Here is a 16145-nt window from a genome sequence, read left to right on the forward strand (position 1 = left end):
TTGGAAAGCCTGGAGGTGGTGGCCAAATGGACAAATAGGCAGCAGAGTCAAGGGGTGGTCATGCAGACCCCCCGACTAGCACCTCAAAATTGTTGTTTATGTCCCGATGAGTGGGAAGTAGTTGGTTGCGCCTGCACCTAGGAGGTCTGTTGCGGTTTCTCCCAGTGTCATACGGTCTGGACTGGGGATGGTGATATTGTTGTGCGCAGGGCCTCTGATAAGGTTGATGCCACTGTCTCCTAGCGACTGATGGGTATATGCCCAAGGTGTGCAAAAGTGGCCCTGGATTCTTTCAGAGTGTGAAGGACTTCATCATTTTTTTTGGAAAAGAGTTTATCTTTGTCAAAGGGGAAAGCCTCCACTTTGGTCTGCAAATCTTTGGGGATACCAAATGCAGCCAACCAGGAAGACCAGTGCATCGCCACTGCAGTGGCAGTGGTGCGGGCTGCTGTATCTGCCATGTCCATGGACACTTGTAGAGCCATCCTAGACACCAACTGACCTCAATGCGGACTGACTTAAAGTCCACTTTCCTGTCCTCTGGGATATGGGAGGTAAAATCAAAGAGCTTGTTGTAGTTGTCATAGTCATAGCTTGCGAGGAGGGCGGAATAATTTGCAATCCTAAATTGCAGAGTGGAAGACGTAAAAATCTTGAAGCCCAGAAGATCAAGGCGTTTGAGGTCCTTGTCTTGCGGAGTGGGCTGGTAGTGTGGCTGCTTTGTGCTATGTGTCACTGCATCCACCACAAGAGAATTGGGTTGTGAGTGGGAAAATAAGAAATCGACATCCTTTGCGGGCATGTAGTATTTACATTCAGGTTTCTTGCATTTTGGGGTGACAGAGGCAGGGGTCTGCCAGATAGTATCAGCTGGTTCTAAGAGGGCTTCGTTTATGGGTAGTGCAATCTTTGAGGGTCCACAGGGTTGGAGCATTTTGAGGAGTCTATGTTGTGTCTCCTGGACTTCCTCTAAAGGGATGTCCTGGTTGAGTGCCACTCTCTTGAAAAGTTCCTGGTATTGCTTAAAGTCATCCACATTTTGTGGAGGTGGAGGCATGAGGGTGTCCTCTGTGGATGATGGCGAGGCAGGAGCTGGTAAATCTGGGAAGGGTTCACAGCTCACCTCTTTCAAGAGGGGGTTCAGGAGCTCTAGATGCTGATGGAGCTGGGGATATAGGCATAGGACCAGCTTGCAGCCTGGTAGAAGGAGCGCAAAAAAGAGCAGTGGCAGGAGCCAACCACGGGTACCACTGAGGCCAGGGCACCGGGTAGGAAAAGTTGGGTCCCGGCCACTGAGGGACAAACTGAGGCTAGTTCTTATGATGCGCTGTGTCTTGGGATATGTATGGCTCCGGTGGAGGGGGAGACTCAGACGGGGAGAACTCTGCCAGCTACTGTATGTCGTTCTCGCTGTCAGTGAAAATAGCCAGGTCAGGCGGCAAGTGCTGCTGTTCAAACAGTGAGTGCTCTGTGTCTAGGAGCAGAGAATCAGGCTCAGCGGCCACAGAGATATCCTGCTGGTGCAGAAATTGTTGCTGCTCCCCAGGCTGGTGTGCTGCAGAGTGTGGAGTGTGAGCGGCAACCCGGTGTGATTTTTACTTGGCTTTAGTAGGAGCCACGAGACATTTGTAAGAGCCCCACAGGGGGTCTGAATCTGCTCCAGTGGGGGCGGCGGGCAGGCTCGATACCGACGTTCTTGTTGGAAAGGGGCGGAACACGTTGCCAGCACTGGGGCCATTATCCGTGCTGGCGGGACTGGTGCTGAGGAGAGCTTCCCACTGCGGGAAGTCGGGTCCCTGCTTTTGCGTCCTGTGTGATTTGCCGCTGGGGTGCTGGGGTGATCAGAGTTGCCTGTTCTCGCCACTGTTGGCACCAAGGGTAAAGACCTTGCAGGAGATCTTTTTCCCTTTTGAGTGTCTCTGACAGGAGACATTAGGGCTTCCTGACTCTTCTCGTGAGAGGGCGAAGCCGCGCTCCCAGATGGTTCTGACTTGGCAGGGGAGCGTGAGGGAGAGGGTTTACAGCCATTCTCCATAGGCAGCTGCAGAGTTTTCTCCACGAGAAGCATTTTTAGCCACAAGTCTCAGTCATGGTGAGCTCTAGTTTTTAAGTTGGTACAGTGGACACACTTTGCAGGGACGTGTGTCTCGCCAAGGCATTTGATGCAGAGTGAGTGCCCACCGGACCGCAGCATAGACTCCTTGCAGGAGCCACATTTCTTAAAGCCTGGAGACCCCACCATAATGAAAGTATGAGCGGCCGGGGAAGTCTCAACGAGAGACTAAATTGAGGGGGGAAATTTTTTTTTTTTAACTAACAAACTATGCTAATAGAACGGGAGAACTGGGAAATGGCTGACTATTTCTGTTTTTCTCTACCTGTTTCCTACAGTAACCAGGGAAGAGATGAGCACTGCCCTGTGTCCCGTCTTCAGCCGAGGATGGTTGAGACTAAGGGGGGTGCAGGTTGCACACGCTCAGGCAGACTCTAATGCTGCTGCGAGACAGCAGCTGGGCACGTACATCCCGACCAGGCACTGCTACCAAAGATCTCCGATCAGCAGTGCCGGGACACACTGTCACCTGGAGTGGAGCACCCAGAGGACCGCACTTGAAAAAGAACTTCTGTTCAGGACCCTTGCACCCTGCCATTGCACACACAGAGGATGGTGCCTCTTTGCTTCAACACACCAACTTGTTTCCCCTATTACCTCGGCGGGGACGTGCCAGCTCCACCTGCATATTTTAAAGAGGCCTCATGTCATAAAGCAGAGATAATTCCTCTCCACCCTTGGAAAGTTGCATCCACTGCTAGGGCTCCAGGGAAGGCCCCTCCAGCAGGTATGTCCCTCACAGGACCGTTAAGAAATCACAGAATCATAGAATATCAGGGTTGGAAGGGACCTCAGGAGGTCATCTAGTCCAACCCCTGCTCAAAGCAGGACCAATTCCCAACTAAATCATCCCAGCCAGAGCTTTGTCAAGCCTGACTTTAAAAACCTCTAAGGAAGGAGAGTCCACAATCTCCCTAGGTAACCCATACCAGTGGTTTACCACCCTCCTAGTGAAAAAGTTTTTCCTAATATCCAACCTAAACCTCTTCCACTGCAACTTGAGATCGTTACTCCTTGTTCTATCATCTGGTATAACTGATAACAGTCTAGATCCACCCTCTTTGGAACCCCCTTTCAGGTAGTTGAAAGCAGTTATCAAACCCCCCTCATTCTTCTCTTCTGCAGACTAATGAATCCCAGTTCCCTCAGCATCTCCTTGTAAGTCATGTGCTCCAGCCCCCCAATAATTTTTGTTGCTCATTTTTGAGTCTGTACAATGGAGCTATGCTCCAGCCCAGCTGGTTGTCATTCTGCCTCTACCTGGGCCTTTGTTAACGTGGGCCTGTCCTCAGGCTGCAAAAGTGGGTTAGAGGACTAGAGAGAGTATTTACGAGGGCAGATTAAAAGCTAAAGATGGCTAATGGTTGACAGAGGGTTACCTGAGAAAGGTGCAAACACCAAGACCAGCGAGCAAATGTTCAGTGTGATTCAGTGGGGCACAACCAGGCCTCACATACAAGAATCAGCTAAATAGCTCACGAAGCTGTCAGACTGTGGAGCCATCTCTCACCAGGAGGGGAGGGAGATCCATGCTTGGGATATTTCCTATTAGACTGGAGAAGACACTAGTGAAAATACTGTAGGGGCCCAGCTTGCATTTGCTAGGGATGCACTGGGCAACCTACTATGGCTTTTTCTACTCTAATTTCTCTGGCCCTTCCTACATTAGTTCAGTTTGCCAATGCACGGAGGAATAGGGCCAAACCCAGGCAGGGCCCTGTGTACACCACAGCACAATGGGACCAAACTGTGGCAAGCACCCCGAAATTCTACAACCAAGTTAATTAATTGTACATCCATGAAATGCTTTTCATGCCCATCCTCCCACACTCACACCGCTATGGCTCACAGCTGGAAATATTCCTTCTGCTGCAAAATACTGAATTCTGTGGTCCCTGGGAAAATTCCATATTCCACAGACACGTGATCACAGAGTCCAGGGGGCCCAGAGTGAGATGGCTGGAGGAGTTCCCACCTCTCAGGGCCATTGTTCTGGGCTCTTTGCAGACCCAGCCCAGGTCCCATTTTTGAGGTTATCTTCATAACTGAAAGGCTAGACACGTATTTTGTAAAAAGTGAAAGCTGAGATTTTGGACACAACTGTGTGAATCCTGTGGCACACTGTGCACCCGTGGAACCACAGAACACAGAGGGCTCTGACCACAGTTCAGTGAAATTAGTGTCAATAAACCGGAGTCACTGCTCAGGAGACATGGGCCCGGGGTTGCAGTGACTCTGTGTACTGTACCTGGCAACTCTGTGGGAGAGGATCCAAGAGCCCTTGCCATATGGTTCAAGAGTAGAGCTGGCTCTCTGAAACCAAACCAAGCTCTAGAGATGCTAACAATACCTACCTCTGAGTCTTGACCATACAGATGCACAAAGAGGAAAATTCAAATACTCTACATCATGGGCTGGTCTCTGGTTTGTAGAAGACCATTGGGAGCAGCTGGGGCTGTCAGACTGCAGTGCTGAGGGAGGTCAGAGCTAGCAGCACGGAAAGAGAACATGGAACAAACCTCTGGAGCCTCACACCTAATCACCAGAAACCCATCTCCCATGTCTCCTGAAAGCCAGTGAGCAGTGACCCGAGGGGCAACAGCACAGCTAACCAAGTCTGCATGCTCACCCACTCTGTGTGGGGCCTGCGCACAGCTGCAGCAGTGCTGGTGCAGTCCTGGGTGCAGGCGTTGAGTCCAGCAGGGACCCTTCAGGCAGCTGAGGGACAGACGAGCAGCAGCCAGGGGCCACTTCCCTTGTGTCGCTGCAGACTAATACTCACTCTTTAACTTGGAGCGCACTTTGTTTGCCGTCTTTTTGATGTCAGACATTAATTCTTCGAGCTCCTCCTTTGTTTCTAGAAGAAGAAAGGAGAGAAGAAAGATGGATGCATTGGAGACACTTAGTGAATCTGCCCTCAGCCCGCCCCCCTGGTCACTGGACAGGACTCAATCTCCACCTGCCTCCCACTGGGCTTGAGCAGCCAGCCCCTGCAGCAATCCTCCCCTCGCTTAGGGAAGGAGATCAGAGGGTCACACTGCAGAGCAGGCCAGGAGCTCCCTTCTCCAAGGAGCCTCTGCCAGCCTGAAAGCGAGACCCATGGTACCAGAACCGACCCTGAGCTTCCCGCATGCCTGTGCCAAGGCTTCCACCCAGCCACTGAGTGGGCTGAGCTTTGCTGTCAGATGTACTAGGGTTAGTTGCAGCGTGACCAGATATCCCAATTTTATAGGGACAGTCACGATTCTTGGGTCTTTTTCTTATATAGGCTCCTTTTACCCCCTACCCCCACCCGATTTTTCACACTTGCTGTCTAGTCACCGTATCAGCACTAGACTCTCACAGAACTCAATCACTTGGCTTTTGTCACTTCAGTAGGGGCCCGATCAGCAGGCAGGCGTCTCCCCACCTCCTTGTCAACCAGCAGGGAGAAGGGAACCGAGCAGTCCCCTGAGATCCGAACTGCAGCAGGTTAGCCGGGAACACAGCAGGAGAGAGATGCTGTCCAGAGCTCCAGGCCGTGTGAGAGCAGTGGCACTGCCCTAGGCTTCAGCTACACAAACACAGCCAAGTGCCCACATCACCATGCCCAGCACCTTGCAGGATCTGACCTGACTTGGCCAATTCTCCACAGGCCACTATAAAATGGTTCATCCTTCTCAGTCAAAGCCCTAAGGCCTCTCTGCAGCAGCCAGCCTCTTCTCTGCCCCGAAGCCTGCAGCCTTCAAAGACATTGCTCTGCTAATTACCAGACTGCACACCCACCTGCTCCCCAGAACTCACTGCCTATGGCAGAAATACAGGCCCTGAAATGGCACCACATCTCAACACATTCACAGGCCCACTTCTCATGAATGTTTCTGTCAGCAGAATGACAGCTTAACACAACTCTCCTTTTTCAGCACTGGAAGGAACAAAAGACTTACAGTTGCAAACCAAAATATTCATAGGGGAAGGCAAGTCATTTCCCTTCCATCAGCAACCCAGCTCTCCATGTAACGAGCACATATCACTCAGCGTCCCTCCAGGAACCAGCTGCATCAGTTCCAAGGATACGGACAATGCAACTCACCTCAGTCATGCACGCTCCACCAAGAAGAGCAGGCCTTGCTGAGCATTAAGGCACCAATAATAATTCGCTGTATTCCTCTAGAGCCTTCCATCCAAGACTCTCACAGTGCTCCACAGACGTGATTAAACCTCAGCACTTCTGTGAGGCTGGGAATAGTCACCTCCTTTTACAGAATAACAAATTGAGACACTCAGCTCACCAGTGACTTGCTCAAAGACAAGGGAAGTGAATAGATTTCAGGGCTCCCGACTCCTTTATGTTATTACGCACAAGACTATCCTCTCTATCTAACTGGGGAGAACACGGAAACCAGGCTGGGAGGATCAGCCCCACTCACTTAATAATTATTATTATATCTGAATAATTAGAATGTCTCTAGGCACAACCACAATTGTTATTACATTATAGGACTCTATTTGGCACTGGTGAGGCTTCAGCTGGAGTAGTGTGTGGTTCTGGGGCCGAGCAACTAAAATGATAAGAGGTTTAGAAAACCTGACCTGTGAGGAAAGGTTAAAAAACTGGGCATGTTTATACTTGAGAAAAGGAGATGGAGGGGGGCTCTGACAACAACCTTCAAATATATTAAAGGCTGCTATAAAGGACGGTGATCAGTTGTTCTCCATGTCCACTGAAAGTTGGACAAGAAGTAATGGGCTTAATCTGCAGCAAGGGATGTGTAGGTTAGATATTAGGAAAACTTTCAAACTACACAGGGATTTAAATTATGGAATAGGCTTTGAACGGAGAATGCGGAAACCCCACCATTGGCGGTGGCTAAACACCTGTCAGGGATGCTCTAGGTTTACTGCTCAGAGGAGTCGGGAGGGCGCTAAACTAATAGCAAAAGGGGAGAGTAAAAAGAGGGACAACATAAGCACTCAGCACAAAATCGAGATGTTGAGAACAAAATTAATCAAGGAACCAAAGGACATGAAGAAAAGGAATTCTTGATTTGCCTACACACCAGTGCTAGGAGCCTGAGTAACAAACACGAGGAGCTGGAATTGCTCGTTTATGGGCATAAGTTTGTTCTACTTGGTACTACTGAAACCTGATGAGATGAGTCACACAACTGGAATGTTAAAATCAACGGCTGGATCGAGTGGGCAAAAGTGGAGGGCGAGTGGCACTCTGTCAAAAATGGCATTACCCGTTTTTGAGTCACTGATAACTCGGAAGAAAATGATCTGGAATGCTTATGGAGCAACGTCCTAACAGATAAAGCACAATGCAGGGTATTAGTTGGTGTCTGCTACAGACCATCCAATCACACATAGGCACAGAATGACTATCTCCTTACACACCTATGTATAACATGTAGGAAAAATAGCTGCATGATCGGGCAGGACTTCAATCTGAGTGACACATGCTGCCAGCCATGGATAAAAGTAACATTAAGCAGTTACCAACACGGGGGCCGACTAGGGTGGGGCCTCAGGTGGAAGGGGCGGGGCCAGTAGCAGCAGCAGCAGCCAGAGCCCTGAGCCTTTTTAAATCGTGGCCCCGGGGCAGCTGCTCCTTTTGCCCCCTGCCAGTGGCCCGGGGGGAGGGGGTCCAGACAAGACCCATGAGAATGACTGAAGGATTAGAAAACCTGCTTTACAGTGACCAAGTCAAGGAGCTCAAGCTACTTAGTTTAGGAAAGAGAAGGTTAAGAAATGACCTGTTCACAGTCTATCAGTATTCACATGGGGAACAAATATTTAATAACAGGCTCTTCAATCAGAAAAAGTTCTAACATGATCCAATGGCTGGAAGTTGAAGCTAGACAAATTCACACTGGAAATAAGGCGTGTACTTTTAACAGTGAGAGTAATTAACCCTTGGAACAATTTACCAAGTGTCGTGGTAGATTCTCCATCACTGGCAATTTTTAACTCAAGATTGGATGTTTTTCTAAAGCTCTGCTATAGTAATCATGTTGGGGCAGGTGCCATAGAATCAGAGAAGATTACGGTTGGAAGAGATCTTAGGAAGTCATCTAGTTCAACCTCCTGCTCAAAGCAGGACCCCACCTAAATCATCCCAACCAGGGCTTTATCAAGCCGGGCTTTAAAGACCTCTAAGGATGGAGATTCCACCACCTCCCTAGGGAACCCATTCCAGTGCTTCACCACCCTTGTAATGAAATAGTTTTTCCTAATATCCAACCTAGACCTCCCCCACTGCAACTTGAGACCATTGTTCCTTGTTCTGTCACTGCCACAACTGAGAACAGCCGAGCTCCATCCTCTTTGGAACTCCCCTTCAGGTAGTTGAAGGCTGCTATCAAATCCCGCCTCACTCTTCTCTTCCAGTCTGTCCAGACGGTGTGATACAGCGGTTAGACTAGATTGTCACAATGGTCCCTTCTGGCCTTGACATCTGTGAATCGACTTGATCCTGCCTCAGCGGAGGGAGCCGGGCTAGATAACCTCGCAAGGTCCCCTCCAGCCCTGCATTTCTATGACTGTTATTTGTGTGACAGTAATGCCTAGAGCAAGGGTTCTCAAACTTCATTGCACTGCAACCTCCTTTTGACAACAAAAATTACCACATGAACCCAGGAACGGGGACCAAAGCTTGAGCCTGCCTGAGCCCCACTGCTCCGAAGGGGCAGGGGGGGCAAAGCCAAAGCCCAAGGGCTTCAGCCCCAAATGCAAGGCCTGTAATCTGAGCCCCGTCACCCAGGAGAAGCCCTTGGGCTGCGGCTTCGGCTCTGGCTGGTGGGGCTTCAGCTTTGGCCCCAGACCCCAGCAACTCTACGCCAGTCTTGGCAACCCCATTAAAAGAGGGTTGCGACCAGCTTTGGGGTCCCAACCCACAGTTTGAGAACCACTGGCTTAGAGGCACCAATCTGTTCCAGGCACTGTTGTGACTCTCTGTACCTCAGAAAAACACTCTACACCCCCATGTTGATCCTTATAATATGATTGTGTGGTATTTAATGCACAGTTTATCATGTTGGGTGTCTTCGGAACGCTCATAATGCCCCGAGCATTGTTATTACAGTAATGTTATAGGTTGTAATTTCATTTATACGGTTATGAGGCTGAAAATGTGTCCTTATGGCTGAAAAGTTTATGGAAAGTAACTGTGTCTCTTTAAATCAAGATACAGCTCCAAGGCCTGTGATAACAGAGGAGTTGGGAACAGGAAATTGCCAGGTGGTAGTTTGCCAGAATACAAATAACCCAACTGACAGAGAAGGTGGTGTTTTCCCCCAGGCTGGTGAGAGACAGGGAGCAGTTATGGGAAAGTTGCTTGGAAAAGGTGCATCTGATGAACGGGTAAACATACCTAACCCACAGAGCCCAGATCATAGTCCTCTAGGAAACAGGGGCAAGGAAGGGCTCGGTGCTGGGAGGGGGAAACACCTGGTAATCCCAAAAAGGGAGCTGGATTTTCTGTATATATATACAGTCCTGGGGTTCGGAGACCACTCCCCAAAGGGCCAGCCAATGTGCAGGATCCCCCTGGACCCTTACCTTGCCAGACCCTGAGATATCAAAATCCCAGAAACATGATTAAATTCCACACAGAGGGGAACACTGGAGGGAAAGAAAAGCCAGTGACTGATTACATGGGAGAGTCTTGAAGAACACCATGGGTAATGAACAAACTAATCTCAAACTACACTATCTGAACAGAGGGCGTGGTATCATGAAGATACTTGTAAACACCCATCTGTGATAAAAAAACTTTGGTATTAATGTTACATTTTGAGATAAGAATTTTGTTACTGATGTTAAACCTTATGGTAACACTAGTTCTCAGTTAATACCTGTAAACAGATTTTAAAAGCTGATCACAGCAGAGAAACCATAACAAACCTGGTTTGCTGTGTGGGAATGGGGAAACTGAGGCCTGGTCTACACTACGAGGTTAGGTCAAATTTAGCCATGTTAGGTCGATTTTATAATGAATGTGTCTACAAAACCAACCCTGTTCTGCCGACCTAAAGGGGCCTTAAGATTGACCACTATACTCCTCCCCGATGAAGGGAGTAGCGCTAAAATCAGCGTTCCTGGGTTTAATTTGGGATAGCGTAGACGCAACGCTGTGCAATTCGATGGTATTGGCCTTTTGAGAGCATTAGCTCTTTTGGTCACAGCATTGCAGTGGGAGCTCCTGTTCAGCTGATTATCTTTGGTCACATTTCTGGTGAGCCTCCCAACATGCACTTTGGTAGGTCTGGGCGATGGACTCCGTCTCTTCCACTCTCTCTTGGGTGGCTTAGACTTGGAGTGGGATCGTCTCCTGTTGTCATGTCTACATCGAGATGGGCTTGGGGATCCAGAGGAAAAGCACCGGATCCTGAGCTACCACCGTCACCTGGGAACTCTGACCCGTTCAAGCTTCATGGGTTGGGTGAGATCCCCCTCTTCTCTCTCTCTCTGTTTTCCTTTCTACCTTAGGTATTAACCTTTAATAATGTATGTTATGTAGGTCTAGGCTCCTTGTGTAGTTATCACTAGTATTCAATAAATAACTTGTATGATTAAGCTGGTTGTTTCTCTCTCTCTTGCTGAACTTTACTGTTTTGCATTTTTAGCTTCCCTCATTCACTCTACAGCAAAGCTTCTTTTACCTAAGCTAAAGATCCCTGCAGTGCCCAAAATACTGTGGGGTTTGCTCATCAAGTAGATGACTGCCAGTACAATGCTCATGTGAGAGTGGAGATAGGGACACATAAGGGTGGCAGCTTGAAACTGTTGCTTCATCCAGCCCAGTGAGTTCAGAGACATATAAGGGGTCAGCTTGAAAGTGCTGATTGCCCCAGTCTGCTCAGACTTGCTCTGTTAATGTATGTGTGGGTGTGGGTGTGTTCATCCGGTGCTGGGGCTGGAGAAACCCAGCCCTGGGGAACCTAGGTCCCGCAAGATAGCTCCACTGGGAGGGGACTTGTAAAAGGGAGAAGTAGAGCTCCATATGAAAACACATGACACAAGCGGTACATTGACATAATTACAGAACACCCCCTCTCCCCAGAAGGGTAACCCTAATAAATGAGCATACCCCAAAGTAACGGGCAGATCTGGTAACACAGCCCATAGTTGAATTGCTCCTTACTGCTGTCCAGGCTGCCTGTGTCTGGCTTCATGAGCCATGGGAGCAAGGGGCAAGCTGGGTCCCCAAGGATAACTATTGGCATTTCGTATCAGAGGGGTAGCCGTGTTAGCTTGGATCTGTAAAAGCAGCAAAGAGTCTTGAGGCACCTTATAGACTAACAGACGTATTGGAGCATGAGCTTTCGTGGGTGAATATCCACTTCGTCGGATGCATTTCAATATCCCCAACAGTAATTTTCTGGTCTGGGAAGAAAGTTCCTTCCTGCAGCTTTCTGAACAGCCCAGAGTTCCAAAAGATGCAAGTGTCATGCACCTTTCCCAACCATCCCATGTTGATGTTGGCGAAATCACCCTTGTGATCCACCAGTGCTTGCAGCACCATTGAGAAGTACCCCTTGCGGTTTATGTATTCTTTGGCAAGGTAGTTCGGTCCCAAGATAGGGATATGTGTTCCATCTATCGCCCCACCACAGTTAGGGAACACCATTGTAGTAAAGCCATCCCCTATGACCTGCACATTTCCCAGAGTCGCTAACCTTCTTAGCAGAAGGGTATTGGATTGCCCTGGCTACTTGGATTACAGCAGCCCCCCCGGTAGATTTACCCATTCCGAATTGATTCCCAACGGACCGGTAGCAGTCAGGCGTTGCAAGCTTCCACAGGGCTATTGCCACTCACTTCGCAACTGTCAGGGCAGGTCTCATCTTGGTATTCCTGCGCTTCAAGGCAGGAGAAAGCAACTCACAAACTTCCTGGAAAGTGCCTTTACACATGTGAAAGTTTCACAAAGGAATCATCCCATACCCGCAACACTATGTAGTCCCACCAATCTGTGCTTCTTTACCAGGCCCAGAATCGGCGTTCCATTGTATCAACATGCCCCAATGCCACCATGATATCACAATTACCACATCCCATGCTTTCAGGAACATCTGTCCCCACGTCCTCCTCACAATCTTCCTCATGCTGTCAGCTCCTAGCTAGGCTCTGCATATACTGCAGGATAACGCGCAAGGTGTTTACAATGCTCACAAAAGCAGCGTGCAGCTGAGTGGGCTCCATGCTTGCCGTGCTATGGCATCTGCATGGATAACCCAAGAAAAGAGGTGCAAAATGATTGTCTGCCATTGCTTTCAAGGAGGGAGGGAGGCAACTGATGACGTACCCAAAACCACCCGTGACAATGTTTTTGCCCCATCAGGCATTGGGAGCTTAACCCAGAATTCCAATGGGCAGTGGGGACTGTGGGATAGCTACCCACAGTGCACCACTCCGTGAGTTGATGCTAGCCATGGTATTGAGGACGCACTACGCTGACCTAATGTGGCTTAGTGGGGACACGCACAATCGATTGTATAAAATCGGTTACTAAACATCGACTTCTATAAAATCAACCTAATATCGTAGTGTAGACATGCCTATGATGGCTGGTGCTGGATGCCAAGAGAACTATAATACAAACTGCCTTCAAGCTAGTCAGTGACTAACCCTCTTGCAGTAAACTAAGAGGGGAGGTGTGATGCTCTGTACCTTAGGGGAACACCCTACGCCCCAATGTTCATCCTTAATAATATAGAAATGTTATAGATTGTAATTTCATGTATATAGTTGTGAGGCTGAAAATGTGTCCTCATGGCTTAAAACAAGCCCAGGCAAAAACTCTCCAAGAGCAGAGGGGCAGTTCACACCTCCTCAGGGCATGTATGGGACAAACCCAGCCCAGCCTCACAGGAACAAAGGACACTGGCCTAGGCAGCAACAAAGGATCCTTTGGATTCTTGAATGAGTCACTCCCCTTCCTTTTGTCAGTTTGGGATTATGATGAGGTAATGCTCACCTGACTTTGAAGGGGGGGGGGAAGGCAAAGCCAACCGGGAAGAAAGAACATGATAAAAGGGAGAGATGTTTGCCAGGCTCTTCCTCTCTCTTCCACCTCCATCTACAGACACAACCACCAAGTGACCTATGCACTGATCAAAGAGGAGAGCCTGGCTGAAGGGCAACCAGCCGGCCTGTGGTGAGAAGCATCTAAGTTTGTAAGGACACTGAAAGTGTTCAGATCAGCTTAGAATGTGTTTTGCTTTTATTTCATTTGATCAAATCCGACTTGTTGTGCTTTGACTTATAATCACTTAAAATCTATCTTCGTGTAAATGAAATTGTTAGTTTATTCTACCTGAAGCAGTGTGTTTGGTTTGAAGTATGTCAGAGACTCCCCTTGGGATAACAAGCCTGGTACATATCAATATCTTGTTAAATTGACAAACTCATATAAGCTTTCAGCATCCAGTGGGCATAACTGGACCCTGCAAGATGGAGGTTCCTGGGTTGTGTCTGGGGCCAGAGATATTGGCTAGTGTCATTCAGTTTCACAATCCAAGGAGCAGCTTACATGCCAGAGGCTGTGCATGAAAAGCCCAGGAGTGGGGGTTTGCACAGCAAAGTAGGGTAAGGCCAGGACCGGCTCCAGGCAGATTCTAGGGGGCAGCATTCTGCCCAAACCTAGGGCGGCACGGCCGCTTTTTACTGTTGTTGTTCACTGCTCCCATCGCCCTGTAGGGGGTGGCGGGGCGGAGGAGTAGAGCGACCTGCAGCAAACTCGAAAGGGCAGCCCGGGTCCTTCTCTCCCCACTGACCGGAGTGGCACGGAGCCCTCCTGGCAGGCGGTGCAGCGCTCAGGGCCGTGGGGTGAGCTGAAGCGCTGGCCGCCCCCTTCTCACAGGCACAAGGGCTTGGGCTTTTCACTGCAGTCTTAGCAAAAAGTGATTTTTAAAAACCTGCTCTATGAAATAAAGAGCAACCCATAAAGGCCTGTCATGGGGAGGGAGATCCCTGCTTAGAAATAATGGGACTTGGGGCTGCACAGACTAGACATGCTAAATCTAACTAGGACACTAGACATGGGCGAGGGGTACCAAAGGCCAGAGAAGGCTAAACTTTCCCTAACCCAGGCCATGGCCCCACCCACGCTCCACTCTCGTTCCCCCTCTCCCCTGAAGCTGACGGAGACTCAGCTCCAGCTGGTGGCCTGGAACTCAGGCTGGCAGCCACGGGCTGGGACAGCCAGGGAGTCGGGTCAGCAGTCCTGGGTGGTGGCTAGCCGGCATGGCTGGGCTGGGCTGGGCTGGCTGGGGATCCTCTGGCCACAGGAGGGATGGGGCCTCAGGCAGATGGGGTGGAGATGGGGAGCTAGCCTCCCGACAGGGGGCTTCACCTGCCACCCATGACACTAGATACAGGAAGGGGGGGGGGAAAGAGGAGGTGTGATGTGGCCGAGTGCTCCAGTCAGATTTGATTTGATTCCCCCTGAAGCAGGTAGATTTATAAATCTTGTCGTGTATAGGAATTGAGTGAATCACTTTAAATAGTTTGTGAGCCTTCTCATTGCCCTCACTGTCCACTGTGTTCCAGAAGCCTGTACCTAGAGCACGTGTGTTGCATATTGTTAGCAAACATGAGCATCAGGACTCCACCGTGCATGTGCGAGTCCTTCACATTAAGTATGCTGTGCACAGAGCCAGAGACAACACACCTGCATTTGCACAGCTCTCCAGCGAACCCCCTGTGAAAGGGAACGCTCTCCCAGGGACCCAGGAAAGGGGGCAGTTTAACCAGTTCTGCTGACATGGAGCAGAGTGTTTGACAGACCCTATCAGCACTCATGCTGCTGTCTCCAGGGAAGTGCTGCCATAGGCTGTGACCCTGACACAGCTACAGGTTCTCCCAAGGAGGCAGGAAGATGTCAGGATGAAGCAGATGGACAGGACACTGCAGTTTCTTCATGTCCAAGTGTGACTGAAGGAACAAACCGCCCACCCAGCCATGGCTCCTCTTGGTTTTGATGAGATCAAGGCATATTTTGGTTAAATAAAACTGTTTAATAGACACTCACTGCATTAACTGAGGCATTTCAATGGTTGCAGCCGCCCTAAGGCCGCATGCTCTGCTGGCAATCTCTAGCCATAATTAGAAAACTCATCATGATGCTGAGGTGCCGTTAGACAGTCCATCAGCAGCTCACATCTCTGACTCAAGCACAGGCTCCTGTGGGATTCAGGGATGTTCCAGAAGAGTAAAACTCCCCCTTCCTTGTGCAGTGCTTCCATGCAGGCTGTGAGTGCCATGTCCTATTGCTGGGAGATCAGTCTGACTACCCAGTTCACATATGTAAACACAAGCACAGAGAGATTAAAGGGACGCTGTTAGTGCGACTTCTTTTAGAACTAAATTTTTTAAAATCCAGCTCCTGGCAGAGGCTCCTAAGAACAGCATGTAGGAAGTTTTAAGAAAACCCTCTTACTTTTTCACAAAGGGGTTTCTGTTCAGCTGCTGATTTTCTGGAGGGGTCTTTTCAACAAGGAGGCCACAGATCCCATGAGAAGCCCCACTAATGCCAACAGGAGGACTCATGTTAGGAAGTGAGACGGGATTGGGTCTCCCTACCTTCCTATCCCAGGGGAGTGTGAAGCTTCCTTTACCCACCGTGTTGTCAAACGGACAATGCTCACACACTGAAAAGAGAGAACACATTTCTTTTTGGCCAACCTTTGAGTTATAATAATCTTCAGGATAACTTGTAAATTTAGGAGATCCAGGCTTTTCAGTCAGGATTTTGTTTTCAAGTTGACGCTGTCCTTTTACGTGACTCTCCTTCATGCGTGTTTTACTGTTGGTTGCAAGGAATACATAGCAACAGGAAATTACACACAACATTACGAGATCATTATAATTACAGCTACAGTCATTTTCATGACGATAAAACCACTTTAAAGGGACAGTGCGGAGATTTTTATGGCTACTGCTTCCCAGCAGAGAATTCCCCAGGCACAGGATACAGCCCAGCACAGCCGTCTTCTGTGCCAGATGCCCCACCCCATGCACAGGGGAGGGAGTGGGCAAGGCAGAG

General features: G+C 49.3%; 1 protein-coding gene across 2 annotated transcripts in view; it reads right to left on the bottom strand.

Annotated features, from left to right (window-relative positions):
• Positions 1–16145, bottom strand: part of STX1A (syntaxin 1A) — a 261918-nt gene that overhangs the window by 89155 nt on the left and 156618 nt on the right. For both annotated transcript variants that reach the window (XM_030536352.1, XM_030536353.1), the window contains exon 4: positions 4896–4970. In XM_030536352.1, coding sequence (XP_030392212.1) covers positions 4896–4970 — 75 coding nt within the window. The remainder of the gene's footprint in view (positions 1–4895; positions 4971–16145) is intronic.

The sequence above is a fragment of the Gopherus evgoodei genome, chromosome 17 (assembly GCF_007399415.2).
Source record: "Gopherus evgoodei ecotype Sinaloan lineage chromosome 17, rGopEvg1_v1.p, whole genome shotgun sequence".
Lineage (NCBI taxonomy): Eukaryota > Metazoa > Chordata > Testudines > Testudinidae > Gopherus > Gopherus evgoodei.